General features: G+C 42.1%; 1 protein-coding gene across 6 annotated transcripts in view; it reads left to right on the top strand.

The window, feature by feature from the left end:
* The first annotated feature begins 294 nt into the window (after positions 1 to 294).
* FAM13C (family with sequence similarity 13 member C) overlaps positions 295 to 22,920 on the top strand; it is an 87,910-nt gene continuing 65,284 nt past the window's right edge. For all 6 annotated transcript variants that reach the window (XM_089510553.1, XM_089510554.1, XM_089510555.1 and 3 more), the window contains exons 1-3: positions 295 to 523; positions 13,456 to 13,512; positions 15,843 to 16,023. In XM_089510553.1, coding sequence (XP_089366679.1) covers positions 459 to 523; positions 13,456 to 13,512; positions 15,843 to 16,023 — 303 coding nt within the window. In that variant the 5' untranslated portion in view covers positions 295 to 458. The remainder of the gene's footprint in view (positions 524 to 13,455; positions 13,513 to 15,842; positions 16,024 to 22,920) is intronic.

Here is a 22,920-nt window from a genome sequence, read left to right on the forward strand (position 1 = left end):
CACAGCCCTAGAGAGTCACCCAGCTGTGGTCCCCACTCCCTGCACCCTCCTCCTCTTGGCACTACTGCAGACTTCTCTCCTTCCCTCAGTCCATGTGTCTCTGCCTCCCTTCCCCTCCACATTGGCTACCCCTGTCCACTCAGCAGCAGCAGCAGCAGCAGCAGCAATGCCTGATGGGGGTTGTAGTTGGGAGGGAGGCTCTACGCCACGCAGTCCAGGGTTGGGGAGGGGGCTGCTTGGATGGGGAGAAGCTTGTGCAGCAGCAGCAGCAGCAGCCTCCAGGGCGCCTTGGTGGCGGAGGAGCCCTGCCTTGCCTTGCCTTGCCTTGCCTCCGCCTGCCCTTGCCATGCCTGGGGATGCCTCCTCCTCCTCCTCCTCCTCGCCTGTGCAGCCTTTGCTGAGAGGAGGGAGGCCAGGACCAGGCGCTGGCCAGCCTCGCTCCCCCTGAGCTGCCTCCCATGTTTTCTTGCTTCTGCTTCAGCCTCCAGAACCAGTCCTTCAGCAGCCCTCCTGCTTTGCCCGAGTAAGTGCCTCTCCATCACTGCATGGCCCTTGGCTGGCAGCCATTGGCTTGGCATGGCTTGGCCTGGGAGCGGAAGGGGGGGCAGGAGCAGGGGGAAAGGAGCAAGGCTGGATCCCCTCCTTCCTTCCCTTCTTTTCCTCCCCTCCCCTCCCCTCCCCTCCCCTTCCTTCCTTCCTTCCTTCCTTCCTTCCTTCCTTCCTTCCTTCCCTTGCCCTTCTGTCCTTCCATCCATCCATCCTTCCTTTTCTTTCCCTTCTCTCCTTCCTTCCTTCCTTCTTCCTCTCCCTCCCTCCCTTCTTTCTCCTCCCCTCCCCTCCCCTCTCCTTCCTTCTTTCCTTCCCTTGCCCTTCTGTCCTTCCATCCATCCATCCTTCCTTCCTTTTCCTTCCCTTCTCTCCTTCCTTCCTTCTTCCTCTCCCTCCCTCCCTTCTTTCTCTTCCCCTCCATTCCTTCCTTCCTCCCTCCCTCCCTCCCTCCTTTCCATTCCCTTTCCTTCCCTTCTTTCTCTTCCCCTCCCTCCCTCCCTCCTTTCCATTCCCTTTCCTTCCCTTCTTTCTCTTCCCCTCCCTCCCTCCCTCCTTTCCATTCCCTTTCCTTCCCTTCTTTCTCTTCCCCTCCCTCCCTCCCTCCCTCCCTCCCTGCCTAAGGGAGCCCATCATTGCATCCTCTTTTCCCTTTGAAAAAGAAAATGCCTCAGAAAGCATGCTTCCAGCCCCAACCTGCCTGGATGGTCGCCCCAGGAATGCCAGCAGCCCTCTGTTTCCAGTCCGATGCCTCCTCCTCATAGTTACTAACTAGTTTTTCTGGGTTTCTTTTCGTTTGCAGCCTTTTGCATCGGGGGCTTGAAGGAGAGAGGGAGGAAACCGGGGCCACCCCTTGGGAGAATTTGCTTAGGAGGGGGGGAAACAACACCAACTCACCAGACCTCCAGAGCATGCTTTAAAAACAAATCAAATCCAGCCTGGCTGGGCAATGCCTGCAGCCCATGTGCAATGAGGCTTTCAGATATCTTGGCCATTGTACTAGTAAATGGTGTACTCTGTCCTCTGCAAGGTGGTGCAGCTGCTTTTTCTCTCCAGGTGTTGTTTTTTCTCCTGAGGCTCTCAGTGGCCTCTGTGGCTCTTCACTGCATCTACCAGATAGGAAACCTCCATGCTCTATTTGGGCATCTTTTGCTTTTCCTTTTCTTTTCAGCCTCAGTTCTGTTTCCGGAGGTAGAAGATAACAAGGGTGGCCTTTTTTTTTTGTGGGTTTTTTGGGCTATGTGACTGTGTTATAGAAGAGTTGATTCCTGACGTTTCGCCAGCATCTGTGGCTGGTGTCTTCGGAGATCTCTGAAGATGCCAGCCACAGATGCTGGCGAAATGTCAGGAATCAACTCTTCTAGAACATGGCCACATAGCCTGAGAAACCCACAAAAAACGAGCTATTCCGGCCATGAAAGCCTTCGACTTTGGTTTGGCCAAGGTTGGCAGAAGGGAAAACCATGTATGGGGTTCATGTGGGAAGTCCATTTTCCATGGCCAGAATGGTGGGAGCCATCCTTCTCCTCCCAGAGGTTGTTCTGAGTGTGATATGTTTGTTAAAGGGCTGGGGGAGATGTAGTTTTAACTACCCATAGTAATACCGGGCATGGATTGCAGGCCACTCTTAGGAACTGGGGGAGCCACAAGTGCCACCATCGAGTGTGCCTTCTTGTGGCCCCGCCTGCCCACCTGTTCCAACCAATACATACTTATCCGCTCAATGGAGCCTCTACATCAGTGGTCCCCAAACTGTGCTGTTTAAGGGATTTTGGACTTCAGCTCCCAGAAGCCTCAGCCATGTTGGCCAATAGTTTGGGATTCTGGGATTTGAAGTCCAAAATTCCCTTAAAGAGCACAGTTTGGGAACCGCTGCTTGACGTCAAGGATGGAGAATTTATTTTATTTGTATCCCGCATTTCTCCCCAAAAGGGAACCAAGGCAATGCACAATATAAAACACATTAAAACAACACCTTCAGCTTTCCAGATGTGGATGAACTCTTGCATCCATCATCCCTCACCATTGGCTAGGCTGATAGGAACTGCATCCATTTGAATCCAGAACAGCGCTGTTCAGGGTGTCTTAAATCTCGTGTCTCTTTCCCTTGTAGATCCTTCCACTGACTACCAGTTTGGGCCAAGGCTCATGACAAGCTTTTAGTCTTGGCATTGAAGGTCCTGTGCTTTACCCACCCCCCAATATCTGGTAGTTCAGCTAGCATGGTATCTGTCGTCTAGGAATTTAAGATCGACAGGCAAAGGATTATTGGCAGTTTCATCAACATGTCCAGCTCTATCAAGACTGCAAGCCTTTTAGGATCTGGCTTTGCATTTGTGGAACAGTCTTCCTTTGTACATCTGGCTGGAGGAGGATCTTACCTGCTTTCATAAAAGCCCTGCTTTGAATTCAGAGGCATTTCACTGCTGACTGCCAGAAGTCTGGAAACAAAACTAGAGGAGAAAATGGTTGCCCTCTTATCTTACCTGCAGACTTTCTGGAGGCCTTTGGCTCAAAGCCAATTGATACACAATAGGGCAACCAGGCTCCCTTCTGTTTCTTATGGATGACTGAGTGAAGCCCAAGTTACAGTATATTGGGACCGCAGCATTAGGGCAAGGGGTAGTCCTTTCACTTGGTGCTATTTCACCAATTTGTTTATAATTGTGCCTCCAACCTCCACTCTTATAGCAGTTTGATCCCACTTTAACTGCCATGGCTCCATCCTATTGAATCTTGCCATTTGTAGTTTGGTGACGTCCTTTGAATTGACTGTGAAAGACCTCTGGTTCACTGTCCTGAACTACAGTTCCTAAGATACAGCATGAAGATTAAATCAGAGTTTTCTGGGGACTACAGTGCAAGGGGGGACTAGAACACTTTAGCAGAAGAGTATAAGCATCTCAGTAAACTGCAGATCCCTGCAGTCAAGGATGGCATCATGATAGTTAAAGTACTACAAAACTGCTGAAAATACATAGACTAGATCAGTGATGGTGAACGTTTTAGAGGCCGAGTGCCCAAACTACAACTCAAAACCCACTTATTTATCGCAAAGTGCCATGTCCCCCTGGCTTTCTAGTAACAAACTCTGGCGAACTCTGTGCTGGTGTGATGGTGTGTATGCCCAGAGAGAGGGCTCTGAATGCTACCTCTGGCACTTGTGCCATAGGTTCGCCACCACTGGACTAGATACATCACTGTATGTGCTTTCCCAAGAAGCTTGCTTGCTTTGGAGTATGTGTATATGTGGGGAATCACATTAGGAAAATGGTTTGTGAGGAAAGAGACTAACTTCCATTTTCCAGCACTGTGGTCCCAATATTTGCCCTCCTTCCTCCTGATGTGGTTGCTTTTAAATTTTTTCCACCCTCTGCTGCCATAGATGTTTGCTCCCTAAACCCACTTTCTCAGAGATCAAAATAATTGCATGCCCTGGTGCCTTCAGAAACAGGGCTGTCGCAATATATTTTAATGTCTGAGCCAAAGGACAAGATATCACCCCCACAAGATCTCTTAGAGAAGTTACTTGGTCTGGAGTTTGTGTCTGACTTCAACAGTGGCAACACGATGGTATCCTCCACCACATTTAGGACAACAGGACAATCCAGCATGGTCTATAAATTTCTGGGAGTTTCAGGATGTCCAGATTACAGGGTTTGCTTTTGCTGGCCTCTAGTCTCTGCCACTTGTTTCTGGTCTAATCTGCACTGTAGAAGTAAGGCAGTTTGACACTGCTTTATCTGCCATGGCTCCATGCTATGGAATCCTGGGATTGGTAGTTTGCTGTGGCACCTGTCAATCTGTGACAGGAAAGGCTAAATATGGCACTTAAAGTGGTATCGAATTGTATTAGTTTTGCAATGCAGATTAGACCTCTGCTTCATTTAGCCTAATGGTAGGACTGGCTCTGTGTAAGAAGCAATGCTGTGCTACATTAGATGGCATTTGAAAAGATGAGACAACTTCATGGAGGAGGTCAGTAGCCAGTTGCATTGAAGATCACAGGTTCACCCAAGCAGCAAGCTCCTTAACTTTGCTGCCATTCTGTGTCCCCCCCCCCCCGCCGCCGCCCCCCAGTAGTTGCTGGCACCTCCCATACTTGTGGGCAGTGAATCCACACTGAGTTTAGGCCAAACTTGAGAGTATCTATCCAAGGTGATGAGGTGCATTTGGGGATAGCGTTCCGCGCTTTGGCTAGCACTCTTTAAAGGTTGGACTGAAATCTAGAATGGATACACTGTCCCCTGACATGGGAGCTGGTACTGGAGGTATCAGTTGTCTCTTACCCTCAATCTTTTGAGGTTCATAAAAGACAAACAGTTTCAGGCATCATCAGTAAGCAAGTTTACGATACACGATGTCTACCAAAATTCTCTTAAAATCAGCTCAATATCCTCCTGCATTGAACCAGAGCCATCTCCCATACATTTGTGATGGCCTCAAAATATTTTATATTATAGTTCTGATCAGCCCTGGCCACTATGCTCAATGCTAAGGATGATGGGAGATGTACTCCAAAACATTTTTGCATGAACCAGGGTGGGGAAGGCAATAGTGTTGGTGGCAGTGAAGAATTTAACCTCCCTGTTCTACACTATTTTCCATGAGCCAGTATGGCATAGTGGTTTGAGTGCTGAACAATGACTGGAGACCAGGGTTTGATTCCCAGCTCAGCTATGAAAGCCACTGGGAGACCTTGGGCAAGTAACATGCTCTCAGCTTTGGGGGAAGGCAATGGCAAACCTCTTCTGAACAAACTTGCCAAGAAAACCCCATGATAGGTCTGCCTTAGGTTCTCCATAAATCAGAAACAACTTGAAGGCACACAAAAACAACACTATTTTCCTAGTCTCCTGAAGTTGCTTCACTATGGAAAATATTGACAAACACTACTTCTAAGTGGAAGAAATTTGAGTCAGGAAAACAATACATGAAAAAGAGGTAAAGCCCCCTCACAGTTACTGTTGCTTCAGCCAAAATGTTTTTAAGGCAAATCTCCATCATCTCATGTGATGTGGCCTTAAATAACAGGCACAAGTATTGAGCTTGAACAGGAGCATTCACCCAGTGATTTTTGCAGACTCTCTTATTTGTGCACTGCTTTGTGCTGTTTCACCCATAGTAGACATCTATGACTTTTTTATGTTTTGACATTTATGTCTGCTTTTTAAAATCAAAACAACAGATGCAAGGAAGGAGAAATCAGGAACATGTATAATAGGTTTAATCTTTTCTGTGACTGCTGCCATCCTAACATATGTCAGCATCTTCCCCAAACTGTTATTTGTACTAAGAAGAAAGTTCTCATTTGCAAGAATAGGAGATTTACTCACAGTACAGTGGAAGCCAAAATAACTAAATGAAGGCTCTTGTAGTTTGGACACTATGAGATGACAGGACTCAATGGAAAAGACAGTAGTGCTTGGAAAAGTGAAAATCAGTAGCGAGGAAGACCACATTATAGTTGGATAGACTTGGTCAAGAAATGGGTTATATGCCACATGGTGTGCTGTTTTGGAATTATGTTGAATGCAAAAATGAATATAGTTTAGTGTGCGGTTTGGCCTTCAGAGTAGTGGCACCTCAAAAATCAAGGAAATATAGTGGGCCAGCCATATTTATTGGGATTTCATTCTAGGATCCTGCACAGATATGAAGAAAACATGGGTGTTCAATTCCGATATTATTAAATGGCAGTGACATGAATATGGATGCTTCACGTTACTGTCATTTAATAATATGGGACAGTCAATCTGCAGCTGATGGAATTCATGGATCTGGAGCCCACTGATCTAGAAGTGCTCACTGTTAATCCAAAACATGTTGCACATGTGGCAATGAACATCTCTATATAGTTAATTTGTTTTCCCACAGAAGTACTGACTAACGTTTTAAGGTTGCAATTGACAGAATTTCTCTCCATGTCTAAGTATCATAGTACTGTGATCATTATGCTGTGTATTCTGTAGATCTCTGTGTGCACAGAGCCTATAATTGCTCTGTTTAAAGTGTTCAAAGCACTTCCTGATCCTTATCTCAGCCAGTATTGCAGTGCCCTTGTAAACTATGCCTATGCAAAAGATGGGGGAAGGGTTTGTGGTGAGGTGGTGGCTTGTCTTCTTTGTTCACAGCTTTGCTGATTTTTGTAATTCATATTCTCTGTGTGACCTCTTACTGTAGAAAAGAGATGAGCCCTTTTTCAGAAAAAGATATCTGTGTCTTTCTCTTGTTTGTCATCTTTACACTGTTTTCCTACTACTCAGAAGTCTCACTGACTTCAATGGATCTTACTCTTATGTAAGAATGCACTGGATTGCAGCCTACATGTATTACAAAATTTAGCAACCCACCCCCCCACCTGCGTATTACACTAGCCAAGTATGGGATGTTTTAACACTGAGTGTAAAGTTTTAAAGGCTGCAATCACATGCATCCTTATTAGGGCATAAAACAGGGCATGGGGGATGCAGTGGTCCCTTGGATACTGGGGGACTGCAGCACTCATGATCTCTCAACATGGGCTATGCTGATGAGGGCTGGTGGGATGTGTAGATCAACAATACTTGGGAGTTTCCTTATGTCTTAGACAATCTATCATTGCAGGAGGGCAAAAATGGAGCCATTTCCCTTCACTCTTCCCAGTTGCCTGTGGCTTGTGTACACAACATGTGCTGATCACTACACAGACTTCCAATGTTGTCTAGAGGTTTGGGGGGACCTTCAGGAAGATGATTCTAGGGATCCCCTCCTCCTCCTCCTTCCTCATTCAAGTCCTACTTACCATTAATGAAATTTTGGAAATGTTCAACCATGACTGGATCATACATACAATGTTGGTGAATATTTCATCAGCTTGCTTGTGTCAGACTGGTTCCATCATCATCATCATCATCATCATCATCATCATCATCATCATCATCATCATCCCTCCATTCTGCTCATTCTTATATGGCATAGAAAACATAATAACTTTTGAGAGAGGAGTTTTACAGTTATTTGTACCTTTGTGTTGTCTTTGGCAGTGTAGGGACACATCCTATTTAATTACTTATTCAGATAATTTCTGTTATGCCTGACTATCTCAGCTCAGTAACAGGTTCACATGCTTTCTCTTCTCTTCCCTCCAGTGTGGGTCCAAGGGGACAGTTCAGAAGTTATTTCCTTCATATTTTAATAAACTAAAGTTGTCTGCCCCTTAAAGTGGCTAGAGTTGTGTTTTTTTTTTAAACAAGTTAGTTTTGTAATTCACACAGAGCATCATTAAAAATAACAGTTTGGTAAACTCAGGTAACAGAAGAAACTGATTAATTTAAACTATAGTATATGCTTCTGAATTCATATAACCACAAGAAGAAAAGGAAGAAAGCGAAAACAGGTGGTTTGTTCCCCTCTTCCAGCCACAGAGAAATTATTTAAAAGACGTACGGCCTGTTACAGACTGCCAAAATAAAGCTGCTTCGGGTCTCTTTGGAGGTATGCTATTTAAATGATGCATGGGTCCTAAGAGTCCGGAGGTCGCACCAAAGCCACACTCCATTCCTAAGCACTGAAGTGCAGCTTTGGTGCAGTTTCTGGATTCTTAGGATGCATGCATCATTTAAATAGCATACCTCCAAAGAGACCCAAAGCAGCTTTATTTTGGCAGTCTGTAACAGGCCTTAGCAACCATCATGTGGTATGAAAAGAGCAGGGACAGGGATGGAGAAGGTCTGGCCCTCCAGATGTTGCTGCACTGCAGTTCCCTTCTGCCCTAGCTACCATAGCAAATGGTGAACGATTATAGGATCTACCGCGCAACAATATTTGGAGGGCCACAAGTTCCTAACCCTTCTGTAGAAAATGGTAGTGCCATGGTGATTTCCTCCTCCTCCTAGCTGTAATACAGTATATAGACTGTCTGATGACATACATGGCTGTGACCTTGCTGAGAGTTCTTTTGTGAGTCATCACCATATTCTTTGTGATGATATAATTCCATCTAGTAAGACTTTCAATATTTTAGGGTCAGGAAGGAGAATTTACCAGGTGTGATGCTGTTCACAGTGACATTATTAAGGACAAAACAATATGAGCACTGGGTCTTAATGAGGTTACAGGCTGACCCATTTTGCTTCCTTTAGTCCTGTTGCTAGAGCAAGTGGTCTCTGATTTGATGCAGACTCAAAACAGGTCCAAGAGATTTCATTGCCTGAAGTGAAGAAAAAGATGACAGCCTTCTTATTACATAGATGAAAGCCAGTGGGCCTACTCTAACTCCTCAGTCAGACTCTTGCCTTGGTGCTCTTTGGGTTCTTTAAGCCATCCAGGTGATCTGTCATTCCTCCCCTCAGTGCTCTTTTTCTTTCCCTTGGCTTTTTCTTTTCTCTTTCCAGGGCTCATCCAATCATTCTCTCTTCTTCTCTCTTTCTTAGGCCTTGTCTGCATGGGCCAGGATACCTGGAGTAACCTGATCCTGCAGTTGTCCTTACCTGCCCATTACTTCTGGCATCCTGCTGAGCCTCCTGGTGCATCAGCATAGGTCTCTCACTTCTGAGGTCACCCAGCAATGGATACATGCTGGGTGCCTTATTCAGACCTCAGAAGGAGTGACATGATGAGTGGTTCAGCAGGACATCTGTGCAGATAGCCTGTGTGGTGCAGAAATAGAGGGCTCTAAATCTTTCTGGAAGATCCGGAACAACTGGTAGGTTTTTAAAAACTATGTTTTAAGTGTGTTAGGATATGGTTCTAGTGCAGAATGTGCCAGATATCACTTGGACTGCCTGCACCAGAACTGAAGTTTGGGCTGTGCATCTTTTCAACAGGACAACTCCAGAACATAGGGGGAAACAGGTCTTTTGGCCCATTGCAGACAATGGTCTTTCTATCTAACCACTCGTTGCTCATTCAGTACTTCTCTCTACTCAGTTCCCCCCTTCCTTTATCAACTAGGAGAACATTTCCCCTTCTCTGTTTTTAAATAGTTTGGGGGTTCTATACATGAAATTAGAAGTTATTCTTGCCATATTTTTTCTATTGTATTTCTGATCTACATGGAGCTGCTGTGAAGCCCTCTGGAGAAAAGAATGTGCCAGAATTGACTCTTGCTTCTTCTTTGTTGGTAAAGGATGCCAGACACCTAATGACTCAACATGATTCTGCAGGATACAGATTTAAATTAACTCTAATTAATTAATTTGTTTAAAGGAATTAAATATCCCTTAAGTGTCCTTAGCATATAATACCACTTGCATCTCCCTAGAATATATACCATGTTTTAGGTGTCTGTGTTTCGTGGGCATGGATGTGTGGTGATACACACTCTTCGTTATTATTATAGATGATTTTTTTCTAATTCCCCAAGCTAGCAGTTGGAGACACATCTTGTGGCAGTGGATTCCATAAATTAAATCTGTGTTGTGTAAAGAAATACTTTCTTTTATCTATCCTGAATCTCCCACTGATTAATTTTCATGAGGCAACTGTGTGTTCTAGCATTATCAGGGGGCAAAAAACTTTTCCACACTATAATCCTTTGAACCTCTAAAACAACCCTCCCCTAGCGTCTGTTCCACCCTAAACTAGAAAGCTGCAGACACAGTAGCCTTTCTTTATAAGTCTGGGGAACTTTTAAAGATGGAATGTACTGTAGTTTGGAAATATAGTTTGGATAAATGGATGCTTGAGTAACAAATAAGTAACAAAGATTTTGAGACTGTCATTCTCTAAATGGTTAACTATGCAGGCCTTTTGAGAGAGGGAGACAAAAAGCATGGGAGATGCTGAGATATTTGCAACAAAAATAGCTATATAGCTTATAAAGGTTTATGATTTTCCTAAATAGGACAAAAGGGGGGGGGGGGGGAAGGATTGTAGCCAATAGCAAGTGGTGCAGGTAGGTTATTTTACACTTTGAACCTAATGATGTATTTGAGGATGCCTTTAGATCACAGATGGTCAACTTGTTGCCTGCCAAATGCTTTAAATGCTTGTTGTCTAGATCACCATTCTTATTGACCATCACTGTTGACTAGGGCTGAAGGGATTTGCACTTCCAAAACATCTGGGGAGATCAGAAGTTGCCCACCTTACTTCATATGGTGATACATATTTAAGGCAGGCAATCTGGTGCTCTCCATATATACCTGACAATTGGCCATGCTGTTTGGAGACAACAAGGCTGTAGTCCAAAATATCTAGAAACGATATTAGTGCCTATTACCTGACTTAAGTCAAAAGACCTTATTTGGAAGTGGGGAAGAGAGGCTCTTTTAATGGAAATATGTATTGCCTGACATGTAAACCAGCCCTGCTATCTTCTCCTGAGCAGGGTCCCAACCCTCTGCCCCAAAGTCTTGGCCTGATGGCACCATTCATGGCAAGAAGCAAGGAGTACTTTGAAATGTAAATGCAAGGGACAAGGTAAAGGTACAGGATTCTGTACAGTGTTGTCATAACAGTTAAAGTGGAATCGCAGTGCTACAGCTGTATGGTGTGAAAGCTCCTTAAATTACCAAGCATCTGAAAATGTGCAGAGTCTCATCAGCACTGAATAAGAAAACCAAATAAACCTTATATATTTGGGGTTGGAAAGGTGGATGGCCATTGCTTATCAGTTAGAGCTTGAAAAGCTTGTGTTATGGACTACAGCTTCAGCTAGGGCTCTTCATTAAAAAACTGATTCTGTAGTACTGTACCCTGTTGGGATTACCAGTAGAATTTAGACCAGAGTGTCTACCGGTCAGGCTTCAGATGTGATTCCTTTTAGAAATGTGTGGCTCACTCTATATGTTTCTACTAAGAAGGAAGCACTGTTGAGTTCAGTGGAACTCACTCCCATAACTGGAGCCTAAAAGTTTAAAATTAATTAAATACTTTTTTGATCTTGTGCTGGCTCTGTTCTATCCCTGTGGGTTTTGCAGTGCTTTGTGCTAGGTACCACTTTAAAATATTCAGCATCTAAAGGATGGCTTCACATGTTTACAGAAAACAAGTGGGGAAGGGAAGAGGGGAGTAAGTGTGAATGACTCATGCATTCTGTTTCTGTACTCTTTTCCTCTGTAAAGTTGAAAAGAGAAATACCACCAGGATGCCATTTGCAGAGGGCAAGTACTTTACTTCCATTCCTTGAGGCTGTGTGTGACAATTCCGGACGAACATATAAGTTTCTGGGCAATTCACCACATCTGAATTCTTGGTGGATATAGAGATGAACAGATAAATGAGTTTGTGTATATGATCCTCACATCAAAGATATACCTCCTTTTGCTTTAGAATACAAAGTATGGAGGTGAACAACTTGGTTGGCTAACTTTGCCTCAGTTGATACAGCCCAGGGTCAGGTGGACCATCAGTCCTCCAGATGTTAATAAACAGCTGCTGCCATCATCTCTCACTTCTGGCCAGGCTGGATAGTATGCCTGACTGTGTGGCCCTTTAGTCTGATTCAGTCCGGCTCTTCTTACAAAGATGGGGAATCTGTGGCCTCTAACTGTTGATGAGCTAGTCCTGTTGCTTCTTTGCACTGGCCAGGCTGGATACAGTGGATGTGATTTAGATTTCAACAACATCTGGAGAGCTGCAGATTCCCTAGCCCTGATACAATTTCTCATTGCTTCTTTTGTGACTGTAATGCCAAATATACTGGACAGCAAGCCATAGAAAGTTGCATTCTATCTCCCTTCCATCTTGGTTCTCAGTAGAAATTGGAATAGTATTCCTGAGTTATGCAGGGTGAAATAACATTACCTTCATGTGCATCTGGAAGTCCAGGTGAAGGAGTCATATACAACGTTTAACTCTGGGCCCATAACAGAGAGGAAGCATAAGTCACCCATGTTTCTTTTGCACTTGTCCAAATTTCCTCCCTCCCTTGTGGATTTCAGAAAGTCTTGTCTAAGTATGACTAAATTGAGATCCAATTAAATATGTCTTGAGTCTGTTTTTTACAGTGAAGATTACTAACTGTGAAGTCAGGTAGCAGCATACTCCCAGTATATGAAGCCAGTTTTTCAGTGACCATGAGAATGTTGCTCCTGGTTTCAGTGGGATTGAAATTCTAGTTATTTCCGAATGAAAAGAAATGCTTTAAAACTGGACCACTCTCATTTTCTAAAGAACTACAAAGTCCTAGAACTCCATCACGACATCTATGGGATATTTTTTTCAATGAGGATCTCTCACCCTATCAGGGCTCAGCACAGTTACCATACCAACTTTGTTGTTGTTGTTGTGTGCCTTCAAGTCATTTCCAACTTATGGTGAACCTAAGGCAAACCTATCATGGGGTTTTCTTGGCAAGTTTCTTCAGAGGCTGAGAGAGCATGACTTGCCCAAGGTCACCCAGTGGATTGCATGATTGAGCGAGGATTTGAACCCTGGTCTCCAGAGTCATAGTCTAATGCTCAAACCACTACACTATGCTGGCTCTTTTGCACTAACCACTAGGGTGATATTAGGCGATATCTACTCTTCCCATTGTAGTTTAGTTTTGTCTATGTGCATCTTAGGAAGGGGAAAGGAGCTGGTATGATCCCTTGTGTCTGTCCCTTGTCTCCTTAGGAAAAGAGAGTTTACTAGGGCACAACTTATTTCACAATACATGTGGGTTAATATTTCACAACGCTGAAGGAACCAGCCCCCCAGACATACCTTCAGAGAAACACAACATTGGGTGCTTTTCTTATAACATTTCTTTGGATAAAGTGTGCCAAGCCTTGGGAGGGATACCTCTGCTCCACCTTGGATTACATGAGGGAGAAATATTTATTTGAGACCTTATTCATTTACACAAGCTTTTAGAATATGTGAAAAGGAATATCTGTATTTATCAGATCATATTTTGGACAGTCCCCTCCGTATTTTGACTGAAAGGTATAGTAGCCCAGGCATCAGGAAATGAATAATTATTTCATATCCATTTTCAAGGTGTGCCGAAGATACAGAGTCAGTACATGAAGACCAAACAGCCAATTCCATTCAAAGGTATCTTGCTATTGTATTTTTATAAAATAATGTATTTAAAATGAAGCAAGCAGATGTTTTTTTTTCTTTTTTAGTGACCTTCATTTTTTAAAAAAAAATATAAAGAGATAAATGTTATGAAACTGGATTCGGATAATGTATTATGTTTCCTCCTTATAGTCCATCACTGCAACCTGAGTGTTGCAAAAAGTGAAACATGCTGTGCCTAGGAAAAAAATGTGAGGAATTTCAAGGAAGACTAAAACTTCCAGTACTTCTTGTGAATTTTCTCAAGCGAGTTGTGCATATCCCATGTAAAAAGAATAGTGGTGGTGGGGAACATCTGCAAATGAAGTGTCATCACCCTGAGAACAGTGGTGGCTGGTGACTATCATATCAGTGGCGTAGTAAATCCACGAGCTTCTTATTTGCACTTTACAGTTGCTTTTTAAGGTGCTGAATCATACCTCCAAAACATGTTAACCTCCATGGACAGCTCCTTTAAAGTCCATATCAAAACCCAGAGTGGACCTATTGCCCCTCTGACCCAGGAGTCACCACTGCCTGGGAGCAAATTAATACTGTGGGTCCTTGGTATCTGCTGGGATTTGGTTCCAGGACCCCATGGATAACCTAATCCACGGATGCTCAAGCCCCATTATGTACAATAGCATAGCAAAATGGTGCCCTTATATAAAATGGCAAAATCAAGGCTTGCTTTTAGAAATTTATGTATTTTAAAAATATTTTCAAGCTGTGGATGCTTCACTCCTCAGATAAAGAATCTGTGGATGCAATGAGATGACTGTCATATTGGGGTGAAGGATTTAAAATGCCCATTTTAAAGATTAAAAAAAATGAAGGACATCAGGTGCCATTATGTCAGCAGCATCTGGATAACATACTGAGTAGCCATATTGCTCATCATCTTCCCCTACTAAGGAAAAATGCACTGCTTTTCTATTTCAATTATAATAATTATTTCAAAATATGTACCTATCCAAATGGACCTATGCATATTTTGTATAAAATCATGTCCTCTTTTGTATCTCTTGTAGTGATGATTTTCTGCCTTTGTGTGTGTTTAATGTGTATATGAGTACCATATATATATATATATATATATATATATGTGTGTGTGTGCGTTGTTACTTTGGAAAGGGTGAGGCTATTTGTGACTGTGAAGGCAATTTATGTTTGCCAGGCTTACAAACAGTCGCAGGATCTTTCCCTGAAAGTATTCTCTAATTCCTTAGAAACAGGGATGTAAGTTTTTTTCTGGAAGGAAGCAGTGAGTAATTTTAGCAGTTTTCTTCTTGCTCTGAGCATGTATGAAAACCATGCATTTTTTGAAGCCTATTCACAATTCAAGACTTATTCTGTACAAAATTTGCACATAATTGCACATAATTAGAAAAATATATGGCAGGCCTACACAATTTGTGAACTGTATTTGTTATTTGCAAAAAACTGTTTTGGCCTGCTCTTGTGGTCATGGTTGGGTGACAAGACCAGAAGGATTATCAGGTACCTGGTGGGACTCCATCAATGAGCTGTGGGCATTGTTTGGCTTCCAGAGTCATAGGTTAGAGTGACCATAGCTCAGTGACGGAGTCCACATTTGGAATGCAGAAAGTCATACATCCAGACATCTCCAGCTGAAAGAATCAGGTGGCAATGATGGGAAAGGCCAATTGCTTCAGCCACTGAAGATTTGCTCCCAGGGCTAGAAAAGTTGTGTCTGGTGTGGGAAGACAAGACCTCCATGCTATCTCTGATCAGTTTGGTTGGATCCCCGCAGTAGTAGAGACAGTCTTTTTATATCATTGAAAGTGGAAACACTGGTCTTACCACCAAAAAACAGTGTTCAGCAATAACAATAGAATCTCCACTCCTACTGCTTTAGAAAGTCTGCCTCTAGCATTGGAGAACTTTCCTGTAATGCTGGGAAAGGAATTCCTGTGGTTATCCCTATCAGTGATAGAAGGCAAAAGTAGGGATTTCCAGTACTAATACTAGACAAAACTAGGCTAGTTGAACTAGTGGTATGATGTGGAATAAGGCAATTTCTGTGTTGTGTCAATATGATATATGTTCTGATTAAGAAACCACATTCTCAGCTTTGAGGTGATATTTTAGCAGCTTTAAAACTTTGCACTTGTTCATACTTTTATCCTAGAATGTTAATTTAACAGGAGGAAAGAATGAGCCTACTGTAAGTTTTGTATATTTCTTTTAAAAATCTAAAAATAAAGCATGAGCATGATGTTTTGAGCACCGCATTTTTGCTCACTCTTTTGGTGACTGAATTTCTTCCTAGTGCCTGTAAAATTTACTTTTATTTCTTCTAGAGATGAAAACAAGGAAAACTACCCAGACAGAGCTATAGTCTTAGAGGAAAACCAGGCAGTGTTCCAAGATACACAGACACCCTGTGATGGCACATTAAGGGTTGGAATGGGGAACTTAAAATCTCGAAAGCCCACATCTATTTCAAAAACAGAAAATGGGAAAAACCATGAAGAAAGTCAGGTAATAATAGTTCTTATCTTTGCACTGCAATTTTATAATGCAATTCAATAAGGGGAAAACCAAACATGATCATTGTTATGCATCATCAACTACATTCCATTGTAAACAAACCTTGGAAAAATTACGTTTTTGGACTGCAGTTTCCAAAATCCCACAGACAGCATTGCCCCTGGATATTGTGGCTGGAGGATTCTGGGAGTTGTAGTCCAAAATAGATAACTTTTGCACGCTTGAAAATCATGGGTCTTTAAGGAACTAGGTTGGAATTCCGTACCTTGTGCTACTATATATATGTGGAGTACAAAACAAAATGGCCCCCAGAAAACAAAAGAGTATCAGCAACACTTTGCCTTGCTTTACCCTTCCTTGCGGTCTCTTCCAACTCTACGATTCTATGATTCTGTGATAAGTCATTACCCTTTCCTGTCGCTCTATAGCATAATTTGTCTTATTAACAGGCTTTATCTGTGCAGTGAAGCACTAGATAAAATCTTAGATCTGCCCCAATTGTTTTGGCATTGCACACTGACACTGACCAGCTTCTGTTTTGGCATCCAGTCAGGAGCATCCTACTCCCTGAGATTTAATGATCAAAACTTGAGATTGGGGGACAATGCCAGGTGATGTGATAGAGGGTGGGACCTGGGGATGTCATTACATATGACACATTAAGCATCAACTTAATCAACTTTGTTTCTGATTGAAAGGGCCTTATAATAAACATTATAGCTAGTTGCTCAGAGCCTGCCATTCATGTAAAAAACCTCAAATCAAACAAATGAGACAAAGGAGGGATGAGAGAAGATGAGATCTCTGGAGATTCAATGGAAGCTATTCCAAAGCAGGTTGCAATGACATGGCCAGTGGCACACAGTTCCATGGTTTTCTTTGCCTCTTTAATTAAAGTCCTTGTCCAAACTAACTAATTGTGTGTGTGTGTGGGGGGGGGGGGGATGGCCTGGTCCCTCAGAAATACAGATTCACTAAGAGGTTTGATATCTCCATCCTTGTGTGTCGTACTATGCAGTCCTAGACACAGTTTTTAGGGAATAAAGTTATGACGCGGATTGAGTGGGGCATGCAACTACTTTCCTTGCCATTTAAAATCAGTGTCATGGAAGGTGATCTCAGTCTTTTCTACCCATCATCACCTTGCTACATGGCTTGAGGATCTGTCTGGAATGATGTTGTCTTTGGTCATATGGGGAAACCCTGATAGAAAGAAATGGATGTTCCTTCAAGGAAAACCCATAGTTAGTCATTGATAATTGTTTTGCTTTTAAATACTAAACAGAGCTCTTTGGAGACCTTAGGTGTCTTAAAGGCAGAGCTTGGGAAATTTACTTCTTTGAGTCAGCTCTCAGAATCCTTTGGCCACTATGGCCACTTCCCGTTCTGTCTAGGAGATTATGGGAGTTGTAGTCCAAAAGGTAACTGATAGGCTCTGGATGTTTATGATCATATTGCTTGGCTTTTTAGTACAGCATGCTTAACTAAATTGCAGTGCCTTAAAATTTTAACACTGAAGAATTGAAAAATACATTACTATGTATGTGTATTGACACGGAAATCCACTGTGTACAATGGAGTTTACTGCTAAGTAAACAGGCATAAGATTACTGTTACAGAGGTGTAACATACTGTTAGCGAGGTGTGTTCTTTGAGTTACATAGTATTTAAAATATTTCTCTACACTGAGCATTCTTTTAAAATCCTTATTTGGGTTCTTTTGTGCTTTCTGTGATCTTGATAGCATTCTTTTTCCTGCTTTCAAGATATGTATCTATTTTGTAATTAGAGGAATGTATGTTGAATTGACATTCATCTTGCATGACTAAAAAAGCTTCATGCTTCACAAAACCTCTTGTCGCAAATATTCCATAGTCTAATTTTTTTTAAAGATAAAGATATGGGATTTTCAGCATTTGCACAAGGAACGAAAGAAAGAACAAACATGCGGAGTTGACTAATGTAAGGAGAGTTGTATGTACCATTGGATAGTGGTTTTTTACAGCTGGGCTGTGATGGAGTGGAAAGTGGGATGAATATAATACAAACTATATGCTGGCTTTATGTGGAAGCTGGCATCTTGGAATCAGCACCAAAGATCATGATACAGGAAGAGTAGACACTGATTAAGGAAATTACATGTCTGATAGATAGCTGCAGCTACATGGCTAAGATGAGGGTTGAAGGAAATGAGGAACAAGAAGTGAAGTAAATCCTGAGAATATCAGTCTATAGGCCAAGAAGTGAAAGATTAAGGAAGACAATGAAGGAACACCACAGTGCACACTTAACTACCTGTCATTACCTCTGTTGCCCACTGTAAGCACATATTTTGTTCTACAAGTGTTGTTAAAAATCTCTTCTAAGACAATCTGGTCATTTATAATGTATTATGTTGTCTAGCCACTCTGTTTTAACATATTGTTTACTCTGTTAAAAAACAATACAAAACACAAAAAGCCATCCCATCAGGGACAACACCAGGCTTGGTAACATTGCCTTTCAGTGAGCTTCCTTGGTGGCAAAGAGTTTCCAAATAGGAAGACTTTCATGAACTGGTACAGTCTCACAAGAGATGTACACAATATGATATTTCTGCAAATGCAATTTAGCTTCAAGGATGGGGAATGTGTAGCCCTCCTGATGTTGAAATGTAACTCACATAATTCCTCACCATTAAGTATGTTGGCTAGGGCTGATGGGAATTGGAGTCCAACAACAATTGCAGTTCAACATAAAGGCTACACGCTTTCTGCCTTTGCTCTGTATCAAACTATACGAGACAAAGGGGCTGTACACACAGCCACGAAGGGGCAACCTCCTGCCGCCTCTTTGACAGCTGGATTGGGGCTGAGGCAACCACACACCACGGCCCCAATCTGGTCTTTCCAGGACACAAAAAGGAGCTGCAAAAAGCGGCTCCTTTTTGCACCCTGGAAAGGGTGCAATAGCTACGGTGCTGCGGCTTTACAGTGCTCCTTCAGCGCTACATCATCTGGACGCAGCACTGGAGGAGCACCATACGCTGCGCGTCATGCAGTGCAGCATGCGGCATCACACAACCCTGGGGCGGAGCCGGGGCATGTGCCGTGTAGACGTTACGCCCCGATTCTGACCCCAACCCAGCCTTTTAAGGCCAGTGTGCACAGGGCCATAGTTTACATCCACATTATGAAAGTATTAACTTAAAGGCATATTGGGAGATGAGTTTTTGGAAAGTAGTCTGAAATGTGTGGGATGCCAGGCACCATCTGTCTCATTCACAGCACACACTTATACATGTTCATTTGTTATCTTTGTGGAAATATACAAAGAAGGATATTTAAGTGTGCTTGTACATATGTTTTTAGAATTTAGGAGTCCAAAGGAAGATCACATTCCTTTGGAGTAAACTGTTGGAAATTGGTGGGAAATGGGAAGCATTAGAAAGAGTGATTTGTTCTCAGCTATTGAGATCCTCACATTTTTACATTGATGAAATAAATGTTGCAAATACAAATAGAAGTCAGAGAGAAAGCAAAGTTTGAGAAAGTTACCTTTTTACACTACAGTACTTACAAAAATCTCACCCTAAAGTTGGCTGGGGGATTCTGGGATTTGTATTTCAAAACATCACTTTGTTAAGTTCTTGGATGAATTTGTTTATAAAGTGCATGCACTGAAGAACAGAACAAATTACATGGATATCCTATATTTACAATGGTACAAGGGCACCTGATTTGTTGTTCAACTTCTTTGTGGAGCAGGAGCAGAACTGAAAACTCTGGAGTTCTCTATTATTTCAAGTCCCATAAATGTATTTTTGTAAAAGCAGTTCTGGCTATGTGTTTACTATGCATCTGTATAGTTCCACCCTGTGACTGTTGGTTCTTTCTGATCAAAATCAGTTTTGCTGCTCAAGGGCTTAGACTCTTTCCTTAAAAAACAATAATAACAACAAAAAACCAGGAGGTAGCAGACGAACAGTGTTTGGAAAGCTTATGTTTTCTAGAACACCTGAACTCTCAGCTGGAGTACTTGATAGTGAGAAAACAGGCTGATGTTCAGCTGGCTGCTTAAATGCACAATACTTGAAATATGAGAACATGGTGCCAAATTGTAAGATTTAAGCTATTTTGGCACAAATGAGATTTCCAGAAGGAAGGAAGGAAATGAGCCTTCCTGACCAATGTTGAGGACCTTTTGATGCCCTTCTACTCTTGGAGGAAATAATTGGAGAGCAAAATAGCAATTAACCACCTAGAATTGCTGGCGAAATGAGTAAAGTCAGCTTGGAGGAGCTTATGTGTGTATGTGATTTCAAGTTGCTTGTTGACATATGGTGACCCATCAGTTTCATAGTTTCTTAGGCAAGGAATACTCAGAGATGGTTTTGCCAATTAATTCCTTCAAAATATAGCTTACAGCACTTGGTATTTGTTGATGGTTTCCCAACCAAGTACTCACTAGGGTCAACCCTATTTAGCCACCAGGATCAGACAGGATCTGGTGCCTTTAGGGCATTTAGGCTCTTGGATGTGCCTATATCTTGTAGTAAATACTTGTCAAGTGTACTGTTGTAGATAAAAATGTTCACTGTCCTTTTGAAAATGAGGGATTTTCCCATTGCATTTGCCTCATGTGTTCAGCATTGAGCACAAATGTGCTGGAAACTAGTGTTCAGTCTCCTGTGGCTGACCATAGCCAACTTGAAAGTTCAGGTGACATAATTGCATCCATGGGCAACTACAGCAGTCTTGACCTTTAAAGAAAGTTTAAATATCTATGATATTTGTAACAATGACAATAACTTACCCATGTGAAGTTGCTGTCCACACCGTCCAGTAACACAGCTTTCAATTAATGGTAAGTTAGCTTCAGTGATGTGAAAGTGAAGAACATTTGACAAGTTATTTTTAAAAAATTGCAATGCTAACAGAAACTACAGTGGTGACTAGTGGCTTCCATGGCAATGGGATTGTGAATGCCCTCTGGCATTTATTCTAAACATGAAAGGCCATACCCAAAGGGCTGAACTCTAATCTCAAGATATATATGGCACCTTGGACAACTCTTTTAACGTGCTTTTTGTTGCTGTTGTTGTGGTGTGCCTTTGAGTAATTTCTGACTTATGGTGAGCCTAAGGAGATCCTATTATGGGCTTTTCTTGGCAAGTTTCTTTAAGAGGGGCCTTGCTAGTGCCATTCTTCGAGACTGGGAGAGGGTGACTTGCCCAAGGTCTTCCAGCCAGTTTCCATTGCCAACCGAGATTTATGTCCTGATCTCCAGAATCATAGTCCAACACTGAAACCACTACATCATGAAGACTCTCTTACTAAACCCAAAGTAGCTTTATAACCCTAGTGATGTGGGAGCTACCAGCTGCCACTAGGCAGCAAACTAGTCATGTGTAGGGGTGATAGTGGTGGCTTGGAGCTATATCTCTCATGAATTACTTATTTAAAGTAACTTTCCAAATGCAAAGTGTGTTTTCTTCCTTCACTCATGTTTCATATGCATAGCCATGAATATGGATTATGACATGATTCACTCTTGGAGCCTTAATTGGCACAGAGGTATACTTCTAAAAAGACATGAAGCTCCCTGGGTTAAAAACTAGAGCAGACAGAATATATTAATTTGGAGCTAATTGGCAGAATGGAGCACCAAGGATATAAGTGGGTGATGATGATACAGATACAAATCGGTGGAGGCAGAGATGCTGGGAATCTCCATTTAAAATTCTATAGTTTAGTTCATACTAAATGAGGACAACAATGAATTCCAAACCTTCAGTGACTCAGCATGAAGGATGCTTTAGCAAGGAAGAACATAAAGCTCATAGCAGAAAGGATACTAGCAATCTCACTATAACAAACATTTGAAAGTCTTAAAGACTTCTGTAGTAGTGTAGTAATATAAATATATTATTATTATTATTATCATCCTCTATTCTGGGTCATCCTCTAGTCATGATTGAGGCTCCATCTGCACTGCAGAAATAATGTACTTTGACACCACTTTAATTACTATGTCTCAATGCTATAGAAGTCTGGGATTTGTAGTTTTGTGAGGTATGTAGCCTTCTCTATTAAAGAGCTCTGATACCACAAGAAACTACAGATCCCATGATTCCATAGGACTGAGCCATGGCAGTTAAAGCAATGTCAAACTACATTATTTCTGCATTACAGGTGAGTCCTGAATGATCTTTTTTGGTATGGTAATATGAAATATTTCCCCCCATTTCCAATGGAAAAAGTCAACCGTGAGGGGAAATGCCTTTATAAGATCATCTAGAGACCAGGTTTATCAAATATACTAAATTTTATTCTTAGTCACATCCCAAGTGACCATATGATTATTTCTTTTTTTAACTGGATGAATACGGTGCTCCTTAAAGAGACTGAGGAAATCTTTGGTTTTGGGTGAATTGGTGCATTTGTACTTCCTTCAGCTAAGGAAACGATTGCCTGAATTTGCTTGCACTGGAAGAATTATGAGATGCACAAAGTCTATTAAAAAGAGATACTAGTTGTCTTCTACACACTGCTGGGGCTCATCATTGCTCTGCAGTTTCCACATTAACTAAATTATCGTATTGATTAATCCTATTGATTTACACTTCTGTCCAACAAATAAAAGATCAGTTATGAATGGAAGGGTGAAACCAATGCTGACCTCTTTGTTTCAAGGGCAAACTGTTTGGTTTCACATGTAGTATAGAGCCAAAAACCTTTAGTGGTCACCTTACCATGAATGAGAGCTAGAAATTAGCTCTGTTGCTTCTTTTGCACAATCATCCATTTTAAAAACCTATCTATGTAGAAAACTAGTTTTTCAGGAGAAGGTGCAGCTAAGATTTGTTTTAAATGATGGAGTATTCAGTTAGATGAGTTACAGTCCAGG

Source organism: Sceloporus occidentalis, unplaced genomic scaffold, assembly GCF_023333645.1.
Source record: "Sceloporus occidentalis isolate IW3139 unplaced genomic scaffold, rSceOcc1.0.p SCAF_2, whole genome shotgun sequence".
NCBI lineage: Eukaryota > Metazoa > Chordata > Lepidosauria > Squamata > Phrynosomatidae > Sceloporus > Sceloporus occidentalis.